This window comes from Meleagris gallopavo, chromosome 2 (assembly GCF_905368555.1).
Source record: "Meleagris gallopavo chromosome 2, MGAL_WU_HG_1.1, whole genome shotgun sequence".
Lineage (NCBI taxonomy): Eukaryota > Metazoa > Chordata > Aves > Galliformes > Phasianidae > Meleagris > Meleagris gallopavo.
Window position 1 is genome coordinate 39580783 of NC_139405.1, and position 19231 is coordinate 39600013.

A 19231-nucleotide genomic window follows, 5' to 3' on the forward strand; every position below is an offset into this window, starting at 1 on the left:
TACGTAGGACGAATTTGCTATGGGAACACATGCGTCTTGGAGAGTCTGGTATGACTGAATGGCCAGGGGAACTTTCTGGACTCTTCCTGTTTTATTGCTCCATGTGATTGTAGAGGACTCGATGACCCAGTTGGTTACTTCCACATTCTTTGACGTAGAGGAAGACATTGGATTCTGTGAAAACACAAGTTAGAAATAAGAAATTTGGAAGGAGAAACTGCAGAAGTAGAATAAGCATTAACACTGTGCTTGGGGAATGGTTTGTGAGGTAACTGCATGGAAAAAATGCTAGGGTTGGGTCTGAGGAGAGAACCTAAGTATCTGATGAGCTGCAAATGTACAACAGGTAAAGTAGAAAGCACTGACACAGAGCATCACCACAGAGCCTATCTACAATACCGAAGTACTCTTATGATAAGAGAGCACAAGGATCTTCATGAAGCTGTTTAGTTGCTGAATGTTGGACAGAGCAAGCTAGTTCTATAGCTATTTACTCTTAAGTTTTTGTTCTCTTTGGTAGTGACATTTTGCAAATTTATTTTGTGAAGAGGATGAAAAGAAGTAGTTGGTAGTTTCTCATTTAGTTGTTCAGTTCTGTTTTTGTTTTAAAGAACTGTTTCAATTCAGAAAACAATGCAAGTGAAATCAGTTAATTTTGAAGAGTAATAGAGAAAAACAGGTAGAAAATTTGCTAAGGGGAGAGAGCAAGCTCACTTTCTTCTGACTGAAGAACACAGTGGGTTGTTCTAGGGTGTGCATGTGAATGTCACAAGGGACTTGGAGGAATGGTGAAGTCATTCAATGATCAAATAATAAGAGCAAAAGCAAGAAAGGAACAGGACAAATCAGTGAAAGGATCTGGGTAAATAAGGTGTTGAGAAAAGTCTTTTGATTTCTTACCAGATGTTTTCTGTTAAAGAAGTCTTTTCAGGTGATATTTATAAGCAACAATTAAAAAAAAGTGCTAACAGCAGTGACCCTCCCCCCAAAAGAAACCACCAAAACAAACAACAGAACATAAAAGATAACAACAACAACAAACAGAAGAGAATAAAAATAGTGTAGAAAAGAGGTGAGACTCTGAAACATGAATTAACAAAGCGTGGTTATTTCTGGAAGAAGTAGACAGAAGAATGGACAGACTATTCCTGAGAGCTTCTAAAATGGGGGAGTGGAGGGAGTGCAGAAAAATGGGTAGGATCTTCAGTCATAGAGGTAGGGCTTCTTCATTCACTCAGCACTAATCCTTCAGTTGTGCTAAAATCAAATGGTGCTATATCCTATTGTGAATATTTGACCAAAAAAAAAAATAAATTGCTTTCCATATTGATGTTAATATTTATCAACCATTAATGACATCTGCTGTATTGCAGACTGAGCTGTACTTGTATACTGCTTTTTTTTAAAGGCACTTCAATTCTTCTGTTTAAATAAGATTAGAACCTGTAAAATTGGGTGCAGTAGTTAAGGATGTAGGCTTTTTTATTGTGAATTGTTAACAGGCATCTTTTCTTTTTTAAATGAAACTTGTGTGTTTATGTTTTCAGTTAGAGTAATTAAATTCATTACTATCTTGAAATGCAATAATTTGTCTTGCTGCTGTTGATTGTTTTCTTCCAGAACCTACTTCAATTGTTTTTGTTTTTTTTTTTTCCTTTTCAGGCTTGATGCGCTCCCGGGTCAGAGGGGCAGATGCAGCACAGGCAAAAGTACTTACTTTCCTGGATAGTCACTGTGAATGCAATGAACACTGGCTGGAGCCACTTTTGGAAAGAGTAGCTGAGGTTAGTAAAGAGTTCTTCTAAAGTAATTTCCTGAAGGAGTAGTTTTTAAATTTTAAAGCCATCTGGTTTATACTACATTAATTTTATGCATTTTTCTAAAGGAGCTTTTTCTCTGAAGTGAGATGATGGAGATGATCAGAGTATTCTGTGATTAAAACTCACTTTTTGTTCATTTAATCTGTGAACATAGGAACATAAAATGTGAATATTTATTGTTACCTTCAAAAGTAATTCAAATATATGCTTCTTTGGTTCTTTAGGGACCTCGTCAGTAATCTTTAGAGCAAAATATTGTTCCCTTCAACCAATATATTCTCAATGTAATTCAGTTTACCCTGAATATTTATGCCTCGTTAACATTCAGTGTGATAATGGGAGAGAGGTTGAGCTGTGAAACCAAAATTCTCATGGAAATTAACAGGGACCGTGGGCTCTCAGTTTCTGTGAAAATGATGTTTTGCCTGTGTCCCAGAAAAGCTAGTGACAGGACTGAGAGTTACACGTTTTTTCCGTGCTCTGGAGGAACTCAGTTGAAGTAGACAGTGAATCAAGTGTAATCACAGAGTCCTAGGGAGTGTTCAAAACAACAGAGCTATTCCATTTCATATTTCTGATCACTTTGTTCTGTTCTTACAGTATATTGACTGAGAGAAATAGAAATTGGAAGGTTCTGGTGCAGAACTGAACTCATCTGTTTTCATAGCATAACTATAAATTGTCTATCACTTTTGATAATATTTTTACGCAAAACATCCTAAAGGAGGAAAGAATTAGGATTAAGAAATGATATGTGGATTCTTTTCTCATATCTCTTAGATTGTGCGACCTTGAGTGAATTGCTTCCAACTGCTGCATTACTGAAAGGAAAATATTTGTATTTTCTGCTAAGAGTGTTGTAAAGTTTAATCTTTGAAATGCTTTGAGATTTTTGGATACTAGATTGGGGGAAAAACAATGCATGCAGAATCTTGAGGATAATTTCCAATTGTTTATGAGAAAAACGAGTAGTAGTAGTAGTAGTCTAACTCTCTAGAGCATGTATAACCTCCTTATGAAATATTAAAATGAAAGTCTGCTACAAAACTCCAGTCACTAGAGACCTGCAGTGTTCACAGGCTATTTCTTTCTATTGGCATCATCAGAAAGCACAAGGTTTCCCAATTGTGTATTCCATTATATGTTACGGTATGAAACTTTCAGAACAAAATGAGATGAGAAAGAGTTTGTTTTTGCTTTTATTTTTTCCAAAACACACATCAGGTTTCTACTGTAATTATATATATATATATTTTTTTCTATTGTGCTTGAGGATAATTTAAGAAGAGCAAGATTTTAGTATTTTAAGTGAATGGTTTTGAACTCTTTCTGCCTTAGAGACCCACTGGCTCTTCTTTAGCAGTCTCTACATTAACAATTCTGTAGTGCCTTGCAAAGTGTTACCTTAGGGACGTGCAAGTATTTTGTCTGCTTTGCTGCTGAACAAAGGTATTATTTTGAAGCATGGAGGGGGCAGCTTGTTTCCAAGGCTGAGAAAGTGGCAGTTGTACATCAGCCTAGGTATTTGCGTGTCAGAGAAATGACGAAGTTGCCTAAGTAACACGTTAAGTGTTGCAAATGGTGCTAGTTTGCCACTGCGCTGATACTGACAGAATTAATCAGACCGACAGCAATGACCTGGGGATATCCTGAATGTGTGGAGACTGTGCTGCCTGCTTGTTCAGCATCGTGGGGATGTAGTGGAGATAAGCTGAAGCCTCACTGAAGCTCTCCCTAATGTGACAGACGACAGGCAGTTTTTACCACCACGCTTAGCTGTATCAAGTATAATTGTTTGAGAAAACAGAGATTTTTGCTGGAGGAGATTTTTCTAGATGGGCATAGATTTGTATAAGCCGCCTCAGTTTCAGCTGAGGAAGGAACAAGAAAGAAAGGGAAATTTTATATTCATTTCTATTTCAGAATCACAGAATCACCAAGGTTGGGAAAGATTTTCAAGATCATTCAGTCCAACCATCCATCAGTCACCAATAGCTCTAACTAAATCATGTCCCCCAAAACAAAATCCAAATGTTTCTTCAATACCTCCACGGTCGGTGACTCCACCACCTCCCTGGGCAGCCCTTTCCAGTGCCTGACCATTCTTTCTGAAAAGTAGTATTTCCTAACATCCAGCCTAAATCTCTCCTGGAGCAGCTTGAAGCCATTCCCTCTAGTTCTATCACTAGTTACACGAGAGGAGGCTGACCCCCAGCTCACTACAACCTCCCTTCAGGTAGTTATAGAGAGCAGTAAGGTCTAATTTCATGCTGATGGGTGTACTGTGAATACTGGGTAGGCTGGGTATCTTTAGAAGACATCAGCCTTTAAATAAGGAAGTTTTCTAGTTTTGACACTGCATATAGATATCTAAAACAATGTGTACACCTGAAGTGTTTTAGTGTTGTAGGAAGGCACAGCAGAAATCTGTGGTGTTTTGCAGTTCAGATGCAGTCAATCATAATTGCCTCCCAAGTGAAGCACTGCTAGTAAAACCATATTCTTGCATTATGAACATGTAGACTTGGGTCTACAGCTAACAGAAACGTGAGCTGAAGATGTAATCAATAGCAGAATAGGGTATAGTCTTTTATTTGTGTTTCTAATTTGGTTTAGGCCAAAGATAATTAATAGCTAGTGAAAGACATGATCACATCTTGCATTATATCCTTCACAAAGACTCACGTGGTATAGCTCAAGTTCTACTTAAAAGGAATGTAGAAGCAGTAACAAGTTGTCAGCTTTTAGTTCAGTCTTCAGGTTTTGGCTGGAGACACAACTCAGATTTTCCTTCTGGCTAATATGGGGGAAAGTGACCTTTTGTTTACTTATATAGAATGATGTAGTGTATGTCAGTTGTTTAATTTATGCTTACTAAAATCTGTACAGATTGAGTAATTAAGATTCAGAAAATAAAAATAGGTGTTTTTAATGTCCTTTTTGGACCAAGGAAAGCATTTGTCTAAAAGAATTGCTTTCAGGTCTCCTGTTACAAGCTCACATTATATTCTCCTGCTAGTTTAGTACCAGTATAGTTTAGTTCCGTATAATACTGCAGTAGCAATGAGGATGCACTGTTGAACCTATTTAGAATATATGCATTGTTGTTTGGAGCCATACTTTACAAATAGGTTCTTACAGTTGAGACGTTTAGGTTAGTATTGTTTTTAACCATAAGAACAGTTTCTCTGTAAGATAGTTACCAAAATATCCTGTTTGTTTAAAGCATTTTTATATTCATAAAGTTGGTATTCTACTGTTCTGAAGTTGCCATGCTCTGTTGCTAAATCATGGTGTTTAAAGTTCTACTTTGAACGCAAGCTACCTGTTAATCAAACTACCATAGAAGTTATACTTTAGTTTGTAAATGTATCTTTTTCTTTTCTTTTTTTCTTTTTTCTTTGTCTCAAGAGGTACCTCATGGAGAAGAACTGATTTAACCATGATACTGTGTTTCTAATATTAGATGATTCTCTTTTAGAGTACAGATGTCTTATGATCCCAACGGATAATGCGTGTGGAGTTACTGGAAAGATTTTTTTTTCTTTTTTTAACTTAAAAGCTATTTTGACAAACACATGAGCTAAGGTAATTAATGTTGCTCAGAATAGTATACGAGACCAAGTTCAGACAGAGGAATGCAGAATCTATGCCACTGGAATTTTGGCTGCCAGAGATTAATAGCATTCATTAGTTTAGGAGGATTTTTTCATTTTTTTTTCCTATTTTGTATCTGATTGTGAAGTGTGATTCTTCTAGTGTGAAATCGGTTATCATTAACCTAAGACTTTTCTGATTGTAGAAAGGCCTTAATGTCCCTTAAAGATTATAGTAATAACACCACAGTACCTTATGGGCTAGGAATTTGCTGTGAAAATATGAATTACCCAGATGGTTCTCTTCTTTGCACTGGCTTGAAAAGTAAGAATGAAAATGCAGTTTGCCTGTCTGCCTTTTGAAATAGAAGTTTGCTGCTTTCTTCACAGATAAGCCAGAAGAGGTTTACCTGTGTGTAAGGTCGGCTGGAATATGAAGAGGATTCTCAGCTATGTAGTGTGGTTTCTGCTTTCTGAATGAAGCAGTGGTGAGCAATGCTGCTCAGAACAGGAAGCTGAAGCAGGGGAAAAGCTGGGGGAGCAGTATTCATGAAATGCTCATGAACTCTGCAACATCTCATCCTGTCTGAATCTTTACGTATTGATTTAGTTATTTTAATATCACTTTCTAATATTTATTTTAGGACAAGACCAGAGTTGTGTCTCCTATTATTGATGTAATTAATATGGACAACTTCCAGTACGTGGGGGCATCAGCTGATTTAAAAGGCGGTATGTATCTCTGCTGGAATACAAATAAAATAAGAAGCATCACAAGTCAAAGCTCATGGTCACTGCAGTTGTGGAATGGGCAGTTAACACACTGCTCTTCCCTTTTGCATATCTGGCTTAATTTCTATATATCAACTGTTTCCAGGCTTAGAATTTAAATGGCCTTGTTGCATTCTACTTTAGAACAGTTTGTCTTTATTATACCAATTCTTTTGTTTATGCTGCTTTTTACCAATGTACAAGAGTCACACCAATGTTTGCAGCGCTGTGTAAGTACTAGAAGCAGCTTGTGGTCAGAACTTATGATTCCCTTTTTACAGAAGACAATTTATTTACTCTCTAGTTCAGAAGCCCATGAGCAGTGCAGTGCCTGAGGTTTTTTTTTAAGATGCTGGTTTGCTTAAAAATTAATCTCTTGTGGAAAAAGCAGAAACCTCTGGAATGTGTTTGCTTTTTAAAAAAGAAAGGTGTTTTTTTTTTTTTTTACCCATGATCTCTAATTGTGAAGAGAGTAAAACATAACCTTGAAATTTGTAGTGTTTATATCTTTACTTCTAGAAAATTTCCTGTTAAATTCAGTTTACAAAAGCTACAGTTTTGTTGTCTGCTTAATGCAAACTGTTAACAGCAAGCAGTAAAAAGCTTTGTGAAACCCTCCAAAAATGATTCTTTCCCTTCTTTCCAAAAGAGGAAGGACAAGTTTGCAGTAAAATCTTCATTTGTTAAGATTTTAAATTTAATTTCACTATTAGCAAGTGTCTAGCATTTAGAATAGTTGTCCCATAGCTGCTCCACAATAATTGTTCCCACAGCCCTAGAAACTGTGCTGTCTGTAGAACAGATGTAAGATAAGCCACAATATTGAAATTATGTGGTACTGTTTCCACAGTGTTTCAGCTTATTTTGAATGGGCTCTCTCAAATGAGGTAGGAGAAAGCAGTTTTAAGCTCCTTCTGTATGTGAAATCCTAGTCCATAACTGGCCACCAAATGTTTGTTCCGGTAAACTAAAGTAATATTTGCATAATGCTGCATGTGCTTCAAGTTCCAATCATGATCTTGAGGTAAAAGTTTCTGTATCCTTTTAATTAGCGTTCTGAAAGAATGTCTGCCATGGATATATTCACAGTATGCTAATATATAATACTATGCTATTATCTGTGTGCTAGCTTTATTAAAACCTTAAGGCTTTTGCCCAATCTATTCATTATGCAGCAACTATGGAAATCTCTATACTATTATGTAGCTCTTATTGTTGTCTGCAGTGGGAGGAGGAGTTTTCATTGAAATCTTAGATTGGTTCCTGTGGGGTTCATGGTCTTTAATTCTTTCCAACTGAACTGGGAGAGGATTGAGCGATCATTCTACTTGTTGCTGCTTTTCATGCTTCATCTATGAACTATATTTCCCATTTTTTTTCCTCCTTTTAGCACTCGTTTTCTCTTATACACAATAGGTTCTTTAAAGCGCATTGAGCCTCTGTACTTCTGGGCTGAGAAGTGAGAAGCTGCCTTTTAACAATAGAAATTTTTCACATAGCAATGTCTAAATGCTATTTGGTGGTATGTTCAAATGTGAACAATATATTCTCATTCAGATCCCAAAGGACAGATTAGCATGTTAGGGGCCCTTCAGCATTTGACATCACAGGACACTTTCATTGAGGTCAAGTCTAAACATGGAAATCAAACCATGCTTTCAACCTTAGATACAGTGTCTGCATGGCTGAATCATGGAGAGTTGAGACAGCTGGGACAGCATTTGTGCCTGCTCTGTTTTGCAAGACTTAATCACCCAAGATGAGCAATCTAGCAAATGCTACAGACTTAAAAGTGGACAGAAATGAAATAATTTCCATGGCTGGCCACTATTAAATCCGTGCACTTCATATTACAATTTATTTTATTTTTTTTTGGAAGGAAGGAGGCTTACAAAACTATTTATACCCTGAGTACCATTTTAATTACTGGAATAAATTGTAGTTAACGGAGATCTAATAACTTAGGTTATGCCTATTATGAAGTTTACACATGATAGAATTTCATACTGTACACGCACTTGTGTTTAAAAATATTCCTTTTACAAAGTTACTGATACTATCTCATTTAGTGCATTTTTTTCCCAGACTCAGTGAAAATGGAGACAGAAGAACAGTTTTTTATGAGTAGACAATTTATACACTTGTTTCGAGTTTGCAATGCAGTGCTGTGTTCCAAAAGAGACCCCTTGTGTTCACTATGGTGTACGTAACTCTATCTCTACCACTTGTGCTGGGAACAGTAGAGTTTTTCAGTTCTTCCCAGATGCAAGTAATTTTGCTGGGGATGTATGATGAAAAGAGATTTTTTTTTTTTTAACTGCATGAAAATATTGGAATTGATTTTAATTCTCATCCTGGAGGCTATCAGTTGTAGCCATTTTAATGCTTTGAAACTTGGAGTTTAAGAGTCTTTAGATGGTCTTTCATTTTTTACGATGTAACACTGTACAGTTTTAGAGCTCAAACCTGTAGAGGAAAAGTTGCCATGCATTTTGCAAAAACTGTTCAGGATAGCTTCTATGAGATAGACATATCTTGGGAATTGAAAACTAAGCAATTTTCATTTTAGCTCTCCACATCAATCTGTACCATGCACATTTAGAGATACAGACAAACAGTCTGTTGCCTCTTTAGCTTAATTTTTTTTCCTACTTTCCCCAGAAAGTAATTGCTTTATCTTCATACTGAAGAAAGAAAACTATTGACATCTGCACAACAGAAATCTGGAAATCATTTATTACATGACCTCATAGGATCTAAATGCTTTTGGCAGCCCGCAGTCTTTGTAAGGCTGGTTCGCTAAGCGTACTGGGAGATCACTATACAGCTCATGGAACCTTTTCCATAGAGGTTCATATCTAAAGGCGTCACATAGCTCAAAACCAGTTAGTGTTTCCTGTAGGAAGTTTATCTTGCACCTGCTGTGGTGTTTTTTTTTTTTTGTTTTTGTTGTTGTTGTTGTTGTTGTTGTTTTTTTTGTATTGGTGGTTAAAGGAAGGCAGTTCAAAATGTCAGGTAGAAAGCTACTGTAAGTGACTCATTGGCCTTGCCTTTTCTGGTGATTTTTGTGTTTCTGTCCTTAACTCACAAAAGAACCAATCTCTTGTGTGCATGCAGTCACACGTATATGTGTGTACAGAAGATGATTAAGCTTTTTGTCTCTGTAGCACTGATCTGAATTTTAAAAATGATGCATGTAGAAGCACGCAGTAGGAAAGGATGCAGTTATATGGATGTTAATGAGAAGTGAGGGCCAGATAACATGCTGTAACCTTTGTAGTAGAGAACCAATGCTGATAGAGAAGAGCAGTGAGTGATGTATAAAGTTTCTGTAAGCCTAAGCATGATCGTATGATAACAGCTCAGATGCGACAGTACAGTAAGAACTGTTAAGGTCAATTTTAAAGGGATGAAGATCTTCACGTGATGTTCAATATGACTTACATGTGAATCCATAATTTCATGTATTTACGACTTATGCTTTCTCATCTATTGACTGGGCTTCTTATATTGTGTAATAGATGTCAAAAAGAAAAATCAATATTATTTAGATTACTTTTTTATTGTTATGTTCAACTTCTTTTCTTTCGAGCTCCTCCTCATTTGTTTTCTACCAAGAAAATTGTGCAAGTTTAAACTTCCTTCCCAGTGATTTTGTTTGATATTATGCTACAACATGAATAATAACCACAGTCTTAACATCCTACTCTGTTTTCTTCTTAAAGGCTTTGACTGGAACCTGGTATTCAAATGGGATTACATGACACCAGAGCAAAGAAGAGCACGGCAAGGAAACCCAGTTGCTCCCATAAAGTATGTCTGTATCACTGATTCTCCATTTCATAGATAATGCTTTTTTTTTTTTTTAATTAAAAAAATGTATTGATTCATCTTCATGGGACTCTGTTCCCATCAGAGATCTTCAGAACAAATAGATTAGCATTGGTTGGTTTTTCTGATTTAAATGCATAATAAAACAGGCAGAGTGTAATATTGCTTTAGGACATGATGAGAGTATAGCTTGAAGCAAAGTTTATCACGAACACTGTTCTGTTTTTTAACTCAGGAGTGTGAGACTTACTTTTGTGCATGTCACTATCTCAGAAACTAAAAGTGATATTACCAGTTGGGAAAATTCGAATGGAGGCAATTAGTGAAGACAGTCCCTGTTTTTCAAGATTAGAGTTTATAATAAGCAAAGTAGTACAGAATTTGCATCCTTTCTGTTTTTGCTTAAGGGAAATTCATTTAGTTTTTTTTTCCTATCTGTAGCATTTCATATTTTACTGTAAATGACATGCATTGAAGTGTAGCAACTGTATATTTACAGTTAGACTTGACATATTTAAAACAGAAATGGATCCAGGACCGAGTAGCTTGTGGCTAAACAAAGCTAAGACTTGTTTTATCCATCTAGAAATGAACCTTAGCTTTCAGGAATATGGTAACTTCATTCATGTTTGTGCATCCTTATGATGCTCTCAGAAATAGTGTTTAAAAAAAGCATACAAAAAAAAAACAAAAACAAACAAAAAAAACAGCAAAAGAACCCACCCAACAGTTCCCCTGTAGATTATTTAACCTTAAAAAAAAAAAAAAAAAAAAAAAGTTATCTTTTGACAGCTAAAAATACAACAACAAAACTTTAATGTTTTACTGCTGGCACAAGTTCCCAGTTTTTAAATAAGAGACTTGGGAACCAAGTGAGTTTTGGAAATTCAGCTTCTGAGTCAATGGTGGTTATAGTGCTGTATACGCCATAGAAGTGTTGCATGATGTTGTGCAGACAAGCTTTGACATGATGGATGTAAACTTAGTCGCCTTTAAAAACATTGCAGCTTTTTTCAAGGAGATATTACCCTTGAGATGCGAATCAATTACCTCCCGGTTCGTGGTTCTGTAGGTATTTAATTTAATTTTTCTTGTCTGTTTAGGACACCCATGATAGCTGGTGGGTTATTTGTGATGGACAAATCCTATTTTGAAGAACTGGGGAAGTATGACATGATGATGGATGTTTGGGGTGGAGAAAACTTAGGTAAGTGCATAATGTACATTAAGATCCGTTTTCAAAGGAAAGCAAGTTTCAGCTTTGCTTTTACTGTCATGGTTTCATGATCTTCATGGTTTCATGCGAACAGGATTAAAGAGCAATCAAAACTTCAGGTGCGTTATTGGCAAAATCCAGAAGGTTTCAGTGTAAGAATTAAAACATGGTAGTAATTTTATACTACGTATGAAAAAGCAGAACAGTTTGCTTACTGTGCAGTTAAATAAGTTGGCAGGTAAAATGAAATGAACTAAGGATGCAGATAGGAAATTCTTTTCAAAAATGATACCTTATTTGAAAGCCATATCCTCCTCTAATGTTATTGATTAAAATACGATGTTTAAATGCTGACAATTTAAGGCAAGTTTTAAAATGCTGGTGAAAGTTAATGACAAAAATCAGAGCATGGGAGTTCATGAGTTTAATGTTCTCACATACGCTTTAAGCAATTGATCAAAACAGCTGACCAAAAAATGATCTTTTTATCATTAATCTTTTAAACTTAGGCTTTTATACTTAGGGTTTTTGTTTTATACCCCTATTTTAGCTCAACAAGATAATTATGCTTGGGAAGGTATTTTTATTGGAATTCCTTATTTTCAGATGTTTGAGTGGGATTTGAGGAGGAAGGAGGAGGGACCAAGAACCTGCACTTTAGCCATTACTTTCACCTTGGGGTTAGATTTGGCATTTGGCTCTCTGCTTTACAATATTATCCCTCAGCTAAGACTAGTGTATTTGTAGTTAAAGAAATATTTGAGTAGAGCAGAACTCTAATTGCACATGAGTTACAGGATGTCATTAATTTAGTTTTTCAAGGTAGAGGTCATCTCAGACATTCTGAATAGTGTGTTTAGGACCAATTCTGAGGATTAAAATGTCTCTATTGCTGTTCTAGCTGTGAAATCCTGAAATAACTTGAACTCCTAAAAACTCATGAGTGTTTTCAGCTACTGAAATACCTGCATTAGGCATATGTGGCCTATAAGAGAACGTCTATTTTATCCAGTACACCTCTAAATACAGAGACACTGTAACCACTTGCTTAGCACTCAATAAGGAACTGGAATGCTGGAAAAAACATCCTTACCATCTCCTCTGACTTTTCTGTACAGTGCTCACTCTTATATATTATGAGCAATTACTTTCTCTATTAGATTTTATTCTTCTCACTAATTGGCTGCATGTGGCTAAACTGTATTAATTTGAACATCATCTTTGTTTTTCATTTTTTAAAATGTTCTGGAAAGTCATTGAATAAACCTACTATAGCAATGCTTTTATCCTCTGAGAACCTCTTCTGACACTAGAGCACTTAAATATCTGATTAGCTGTAAGGATGTACTTGACTCGCTCAGATTTTTTTTCTGAAAACTTAGCACTGCTCGTGTGCTCTGATAATTGAGGATTTTGTAGTAATAAAGGGCACAAGCAACAGCTCGTTACTCAAGGTGAAAAGCTGGCATGCAAAAAGCTCTTTGTTTCTTCTGTTGCTTTCAGTTTTCTCTGCAGTGGGAGGGAGGGGAGATGGAGCCTTTGGGGTGCATATTCTCTGCTCCCTGAAAATGCAAGGTCTATCAGAGCAGACAGCTAATTATTTGTTCATGGCTGCCAGGTTAACTGAAAATGAATAAAAATTGCATGGCATGTGATTTAATTACCAGTAGATTACATGCATCAGATAGTGGAAATCTGTGATGTGGGGTTCAGTATAGATATTTGTACAGCCTCGTTATTCCCAGGCATATCTCTCAGTCAGTTGATGTTACATGCAAATAACCTGCTAGATGAACTTGTAAAATACTTCTAAACGTATTTATACTTCATTTAAATTTGCATTTTCTTGCAAGCATGTACAGGGCAAATGTGAGATTTTCTTCACATTAGTATAGGTTCAACTATACTCATATAACAGGTGTACGAGCTTGCAGTATTTTCCCTAGTATTAGCCAAGTGACTGTTCTTGCTTTGAAGGTATGGTGTATATTCACACTGTTGCCAGATATGACCGATAGTATGTTTGCTGTATAAAACATGGATCAAGGTTTGTCCAGTCTTCTCGAATTCAGAGACTCTAATTCTGAGAGTTTTTGCAGTGCTTTTTTGATAAGCATAGGGATATCAGAGTATACTAGAGAAATGGATAGATCATTAAAAGGTTTGGATTAAATATGAAAACCTAGCTTTTTCTTTCTGATTTTGCTGAAATCAGAGAGCAAGTATGACTTCACATTCTAAATTGGGTGATATGCTTCAAGAGCAACATTGAAGGTAATCTTATGCAGTGAAAGGAAGTGCATGACATACTATTTGTGCCTTTAAAAAAAAAAAAAAATTGTGTCTTCTGAAACTGTTAAAATAGTAAAATTTATTTTCCCAGTGAGTATGATGAAAAATAGCATCCTAAGAACAAAACAAGAAAAGCCTAACACCTTACATTTTAATTGCTTTATGTTCCTTTTAATTTAAAATCCATGCACACTTTAGAAGCCATGGTAATGTAAGTATTAATCTGCCCCTCCCTATTTGCAGGCCCTTTTGCTGTACTTCCCACAGCTATTTTTCATCTCTTTGATATTCTTCAGAGCCTAAGGTGTCTGAAAGTATATATGTAGGTGTAACAGACCTGGGCATTTATGAAGGGAGAACTAATCAAATAACAAAGCATTAACTTACTGTACAGAGTAGAGGAAGCTATGAATAATGGAAGAAGTTGGTATGCAAGATATTTCTAAATTACTTCTGGAATAGTTTTTCAGCACCTATATACAGAATAACAGAATGTTTGAGTTTGACAGGGGCTTCTGGAGGTGATCTGGTCCAACCCACACTGTTCAGGCAGGGCCAACTGTTGCACAGAATCGTGTCCAATCAATGTTTGAAGAAATCCAACGAGGGATATTTCTCGTAGACCTCTCTGGGCAACCTATTCCAGTGCTCCATCACCTGTATGGTGAAGAAATTTTTCCTGAAGTTTAGCTGGAATCTCTTGTGTTCCAGTTTATGCCTGTTGCTTCCTGTCTTGGCATGGAGCGCCTCTGAAAAGAGCATGGCTCTATCCTCTTTGCAGGCTCCCTTCAGGTATTTATAGACATTGATAAGATCCCACATGAGCTTTCTTTTCTCTGAACTGAATGGTGCCAGCTCTTGCAGGCTTTCCTCATATGAGAGATGCTCCAGTCCCTTCATCCTTACATTAGATTTTTGCAGCTTCATCCACGTCTCTTCTACTGGCTGGCCCAGAACTCTTCACAGAATTCCAGATGCATTATCACCAGTCTTGAGTAGAGAAGACAGGTCACAGCTCTTGAACTGGTGGTGATAGTTTGCCTAAGGAAGCCCAGAATACCAATTAGCCTTGCTAGGAGCAAGGGCATGCCCCTGCCTTGTATTCAACTTGATATGCACCAGAACTCCCAGGTCCTTTTCTACAGAGCTGCTTTCCATCTGGGTGGCCTCCAGCATGTACTGGTATTTGGGGTTGCTCCTGCCCAGGCACGGGACTCTGCACTTATCCTTCTTCTTGAACTTCGTGAGATTCTTGTCAGCATACCTTTCCAGACTGTCAAGGTCCTTCTGAGTCAGACACTCGCTCCAGTTTCATGTCATCTGCAAATTTGAGGATAGATTCTACCCCATCATCCAGATCACTAATGAACATGGTGTTTTGGATGAAGCATTCAAAATTCATCATTTTAATAAAAGCACTACATAAAAGCACTTTTTTTGCAAGCTTAATAGAAACACTGAACAGTCATTTATTGTAATTCCCAATTTTTGCTGTTCTTAGCACAAAATAAGAGATAAGAATAAAGTCAGTGCTGTGAAAAATGTGTGGTGAGAATGCCACGTTCAGTTGCTTTTTAAAGTCATTTGCCTATCCTCCCATGTTAATTTAAGTATAAAATCAAGGCCATAAGTTACTGCCAGAGATAATGTTGTTGTCATTAATATTTTTTGGAAGACTGTCTGCAGATTGTATTGTGTTGATTATCTAGACTTCATGAATATGACTAACAGGCCTTGATTCAACAGAAATTTTTACTGAGGTGAAATTAGAAAGAATTCTTGTAAAAAGCAAAGAACATTCAGAAGAAAAGCAGTTAACTTGCATTGTCTTAGTTTGAAATGACAGCACTTATTTTTCCTCTGGTCAGAACAGTCAGAAGAGAGCTACAGAAAAGAAGGGTCTATGGTGATAGAACAAGGGCAAATGGTTTCAAACTTAAGGAGGGCAGATTTTGGTTGGGTATAAGGAAAAAGTCTTTTACAGTGAGGCACTGGAACAGATTGCCTAGAGATGTGGTGAATGCCCTGTCCCTGAAGATTTTTAAGGCAAGGCTGGATCAGACCTTGGACAACCTGATCTAGCTGTGCATGTCCCTGTTCATTGCAGGGGAGTTGGACTGGATGGCCTTTAGAAGTCCCTTCCAACTCTAAGGATTCTATGATTGAGAGGACATGCTTGCTAACCTTTAGGTTTTCCTACTTTAGGTTTTGAAATGATGAAGTTTATTTGAAATAAAACTTTTGATTTATACATGTGAGAGGAGGGCTTCTGGAGAAAGAATAGCACTTAATTTTAAAAGAAGAATGTAACTTTGCATTACAGATGCTTACTATTTGTGTCGGTTTTTTTAAATCTGTGGAAATATAGTGAATGATGATGAATAGACTAAGGGTAGGAGATGGTAACCTGTTGCAGCTACTAGACTAAAACGGGGAAAAATATCAAAGTTGAAACACTGCTACTGCAAGCACCCTTGTGCTTGCTTCAAATGAATGAAGACAAGTTCTCTGTCATTACTAGTTGACTTCTGCTGTCAGAGGTCTAAGATGAGAAATATGCAATATATTTCTAGACCTTGTCTTCACTACCATAATTAGCTTGCTTGCTTGATTTACAAAAGTAGTGTCCATAGCCTTTGGTTTATGTAAGTTGCTACTCTATCTTCAAATCAAGATTGGCTTGGCATAACTCCTTTTACTGCCAGTACTTTGAGCCAGCAGCTCGAATCTGTTGTTTTATCGTGCCTTGAATTTGCTTGACATTCTATTTAATCTTTAGGTGATTTTTAAAATTATAGATTAGATAATTAATCTATGCTAAATGAATTTACTGTTATTTACCATTTAGATAAAGCACAGCAATGGAACAAACAAACCTAACTGATTCTGGCAAATTTCAGCATCATTTCTGAGTTTGGAGAATACTGCTCAGAGGAGAGAAGGCATGCAGTTTTGCTTCCAAATTAATACGGTTATTTCTTCTGAGTTTGGATAGGATAATAATAAACAAGAATATGCCTTGGTTTTATTCTAGATTTTCTCAGAAATCCATCTTATTGATCTTCTCAGCAATTACCGGATTCTTTGTTTCAAAACAATCATACAAAATTACAGTATTTTGTCATGTATTTTGTGATGTGATGTTGGTCTTTTATGTTTTCACTGCAGAGATCTCATTCCGAGTTTGGCAATGTGGTGGGAGCCTAGAAATCATCCCTTGCAGCAGAGTGGGGCATGTATTCCGCAAGCAACATCCGTACACATTTCCTGGTGGGAGTGGTACCGTATTTGCAAGGTAACTCTTAAGATGATCTTCAGCTAAATAGTGATGATTTGAATTTCTTCAAATGATCAGCAGGTGGCAGTAATTTAATTTTAGGGACCTTTTCTTTAGAAGAAGTTGATGACTGAGGAGAATATGCATAAGGCAAAGTATCTCCATTAGAGATGAATCTGGAAAAAAGGGAAATAGCCAATTTTGAGAAATTTGTTTATTTGGTTTTAAAGAAACCTTTATTTTCAGAACAGTCCCATATATCTTCATTTTTTAGGAATGATATTGTCATTCTCTATGACTCAGAATACAATAGGTTAGGAATTTGCTTTATTTGCTCTTTGTTATTACAGAATCAGTATGAGATGTACAAATGATCCTGTAGGCTAATTCTGGCATTTGTACCTGGCTGTTGGATGCTTAATTCTTCATTGTATCTGCTTTTCTAGTGACGTGATTAAAATGCTTTTTGTGTAAACCTAAGAAATTGCATTAGTAAGAGCATAGATTAGCGTGTGTGTTAATTTTACTATTGATTTAGTGTATGCAGTAGCTGGAATGTGGAGATGTTTCATCATTCTTTTTTTCCTGTAGAATGAGAATAGCAAGTCCTGATTCTTGTTCATAGTGTTCTGAGTCATAAGAGTTAAGGCACTGAGTGGTATATGACAGGGATTTTGGCTAAGGCTCTGTCAGTTCCAGCTTTTGAAGCGTATTGGTTTAGAGAACGGGATTTCATACTCTCCAAGGTCTGAAGAAGCAAAGTTGGAGCTAGAGGTTCTACAAGTTAAGAGCTTCAAATTTGAATCGTTTCATTTATTTATCTTTGAAGAATATGGAGCCACAGCACAGAGTGCAAATGTGTTCAAGTCCGTAAGAATGTTCCAAGTTGCCAATATATTTGGAATAGTGTTTTACCTGAGCTTGAGGAACTACCTTAGAAGTGTAAATTTTCACGTGCATAGGTTCTGCCAGCAACACCACGCTAATCAATTTAGTAGTCTGGTAAAATAAAGTCACTGTCTTTGTTTCTTCCAGTAGTCACAGGAGGGATTTTCTTGGTACCCTATTATTTGAATTCTATATGCTACAGTAAAAATGACTAGTATTTGTGGGTAAACAAAAACTAATAATGAAGTACCCTCTCTGTTTAGACATTACATCTCTATACTAATGTAGAATCCTAGAATATCCCAAGCGGGAAGGGACCCACAAGGATCATTGAGTCCCAACTTCCAGCTCCACATAACATCACCCAAAACTCAAACCATAATTCTGAGCATCATCCAAATGTTTCTTGAACTCCAGCATGCTTGGGACTGTATATATAAATATATATAGAAACATATATACTAGGTTATAAAATTATGATTTCATAACAAGGATCATGCTCAATAAATAAATCAAGTTGTGCAGTTTTGCTAATTCTCTGGATCTCTTCTACCATTAGCCTGTTGACTAATGTCTGTTGCACACTTGTGCTATTAAATAGGTACTTACACATAATTCATCTGAAGAGCAAGAAAAGGGGCTGGCTTTGCATATGCAAGGTTAGAGCATGCATCAAAAATGTGTCATTTACAGTGGTTGAAGATTCTGCATTTATATTGGGATGACAACTTTTAGATTTTGTTGCTATTAAGTCAAATCATCACTGTGATTTAATCACTCACATTTCCTGAGACCATGACAGATTATTTTTGATGCATTTTGTTTTCCTGTTATTTTGTTCAAAATGACTTTAAAAAGAGATACCACCTGGACTTGAATGATGAGGACAAGTAAAGCCTGCGAACTTTAATCTTGGGCACTTGCATCCCTATTCAGATCTATCTTTCTCTGCAAGTGGTTTATTGCCATTGTCCTTGACTGTCCAGCTGTCTCAAATTCTGAAATGCCATTAAAGTTCTTTGTTTCACTGGAATTATTTTTGAATTGACCTAGAAAACTTATATATCACTTTACAGCAACTTGTCAACCTTGCTTTTTAGTTGAAGGATGTTTCTTTCTCAGTCAGCTGCCTTGTGTGTCAAACTAATATAACAAAATTCCCTTTAAAAAAAAAAGTATTTTTAGCAATGAGAGAATGTGAAACCTAAGGTAATGGAATACCCTCACGGTGCAGACATTATCGAATGTGTGGAGCCATGGTGCCAAAAAAACGTAGTGCATGGAATTGCTGCTTATGCAGTTGGGACTCATTAGCTTATACAATCATCTGTCCCTTGACTGTATGTAATTTGTTCTGGAGTGCTCTGGGTAAGCTTCCTATTTTTAGCTGACTAGCCAGTATGCACTGCCTTTGGGCAGCCAAAACAAATTGATCCTGGATGAGAGACTGGGAGTCATGTGGTACAAGAGGAGAAAAGGGATGACATCGTGGCTGTGTGGTGGGGGCAGATGCTGCTTGCTTTTAGCAGAATGTATTAGA

The 19231-nt window shown here is 36.6% G+C and overlaps 1 protein-coding gene across 1 annotated transcript in view; it reads left to right on the forward strand.

Annotated features, from left to right (window-relative positions):
• Positions 1–19231, forward strand: part of GALNT2 (polypeptide N-acetylgalactosaminyltransferase 2) — a 93103-nt gene that overhangs the window by 61618 nt on the left and 12254 nt on the right. Inside the window, exons 7-11 of the mRNA XM_085219765.1 lie at positions 1663–1784; positions 6061–6148; positions 9913–10000; positions 11122–11225; positions 16695–16821. Coding sequence (XP_085075891.1) covers positions 1663–1784; positions 6061–6148; positions 9913–10000; positions 11122–11225; positions 16695–16821 — 529 coding nt within the window. The remainder of the gene's footprint in view (positions 1–1662; positions 1785–6060; positions 6149–9912; positions 10001–11121; positions 11226–16694; positions 16822–19231) is intronic.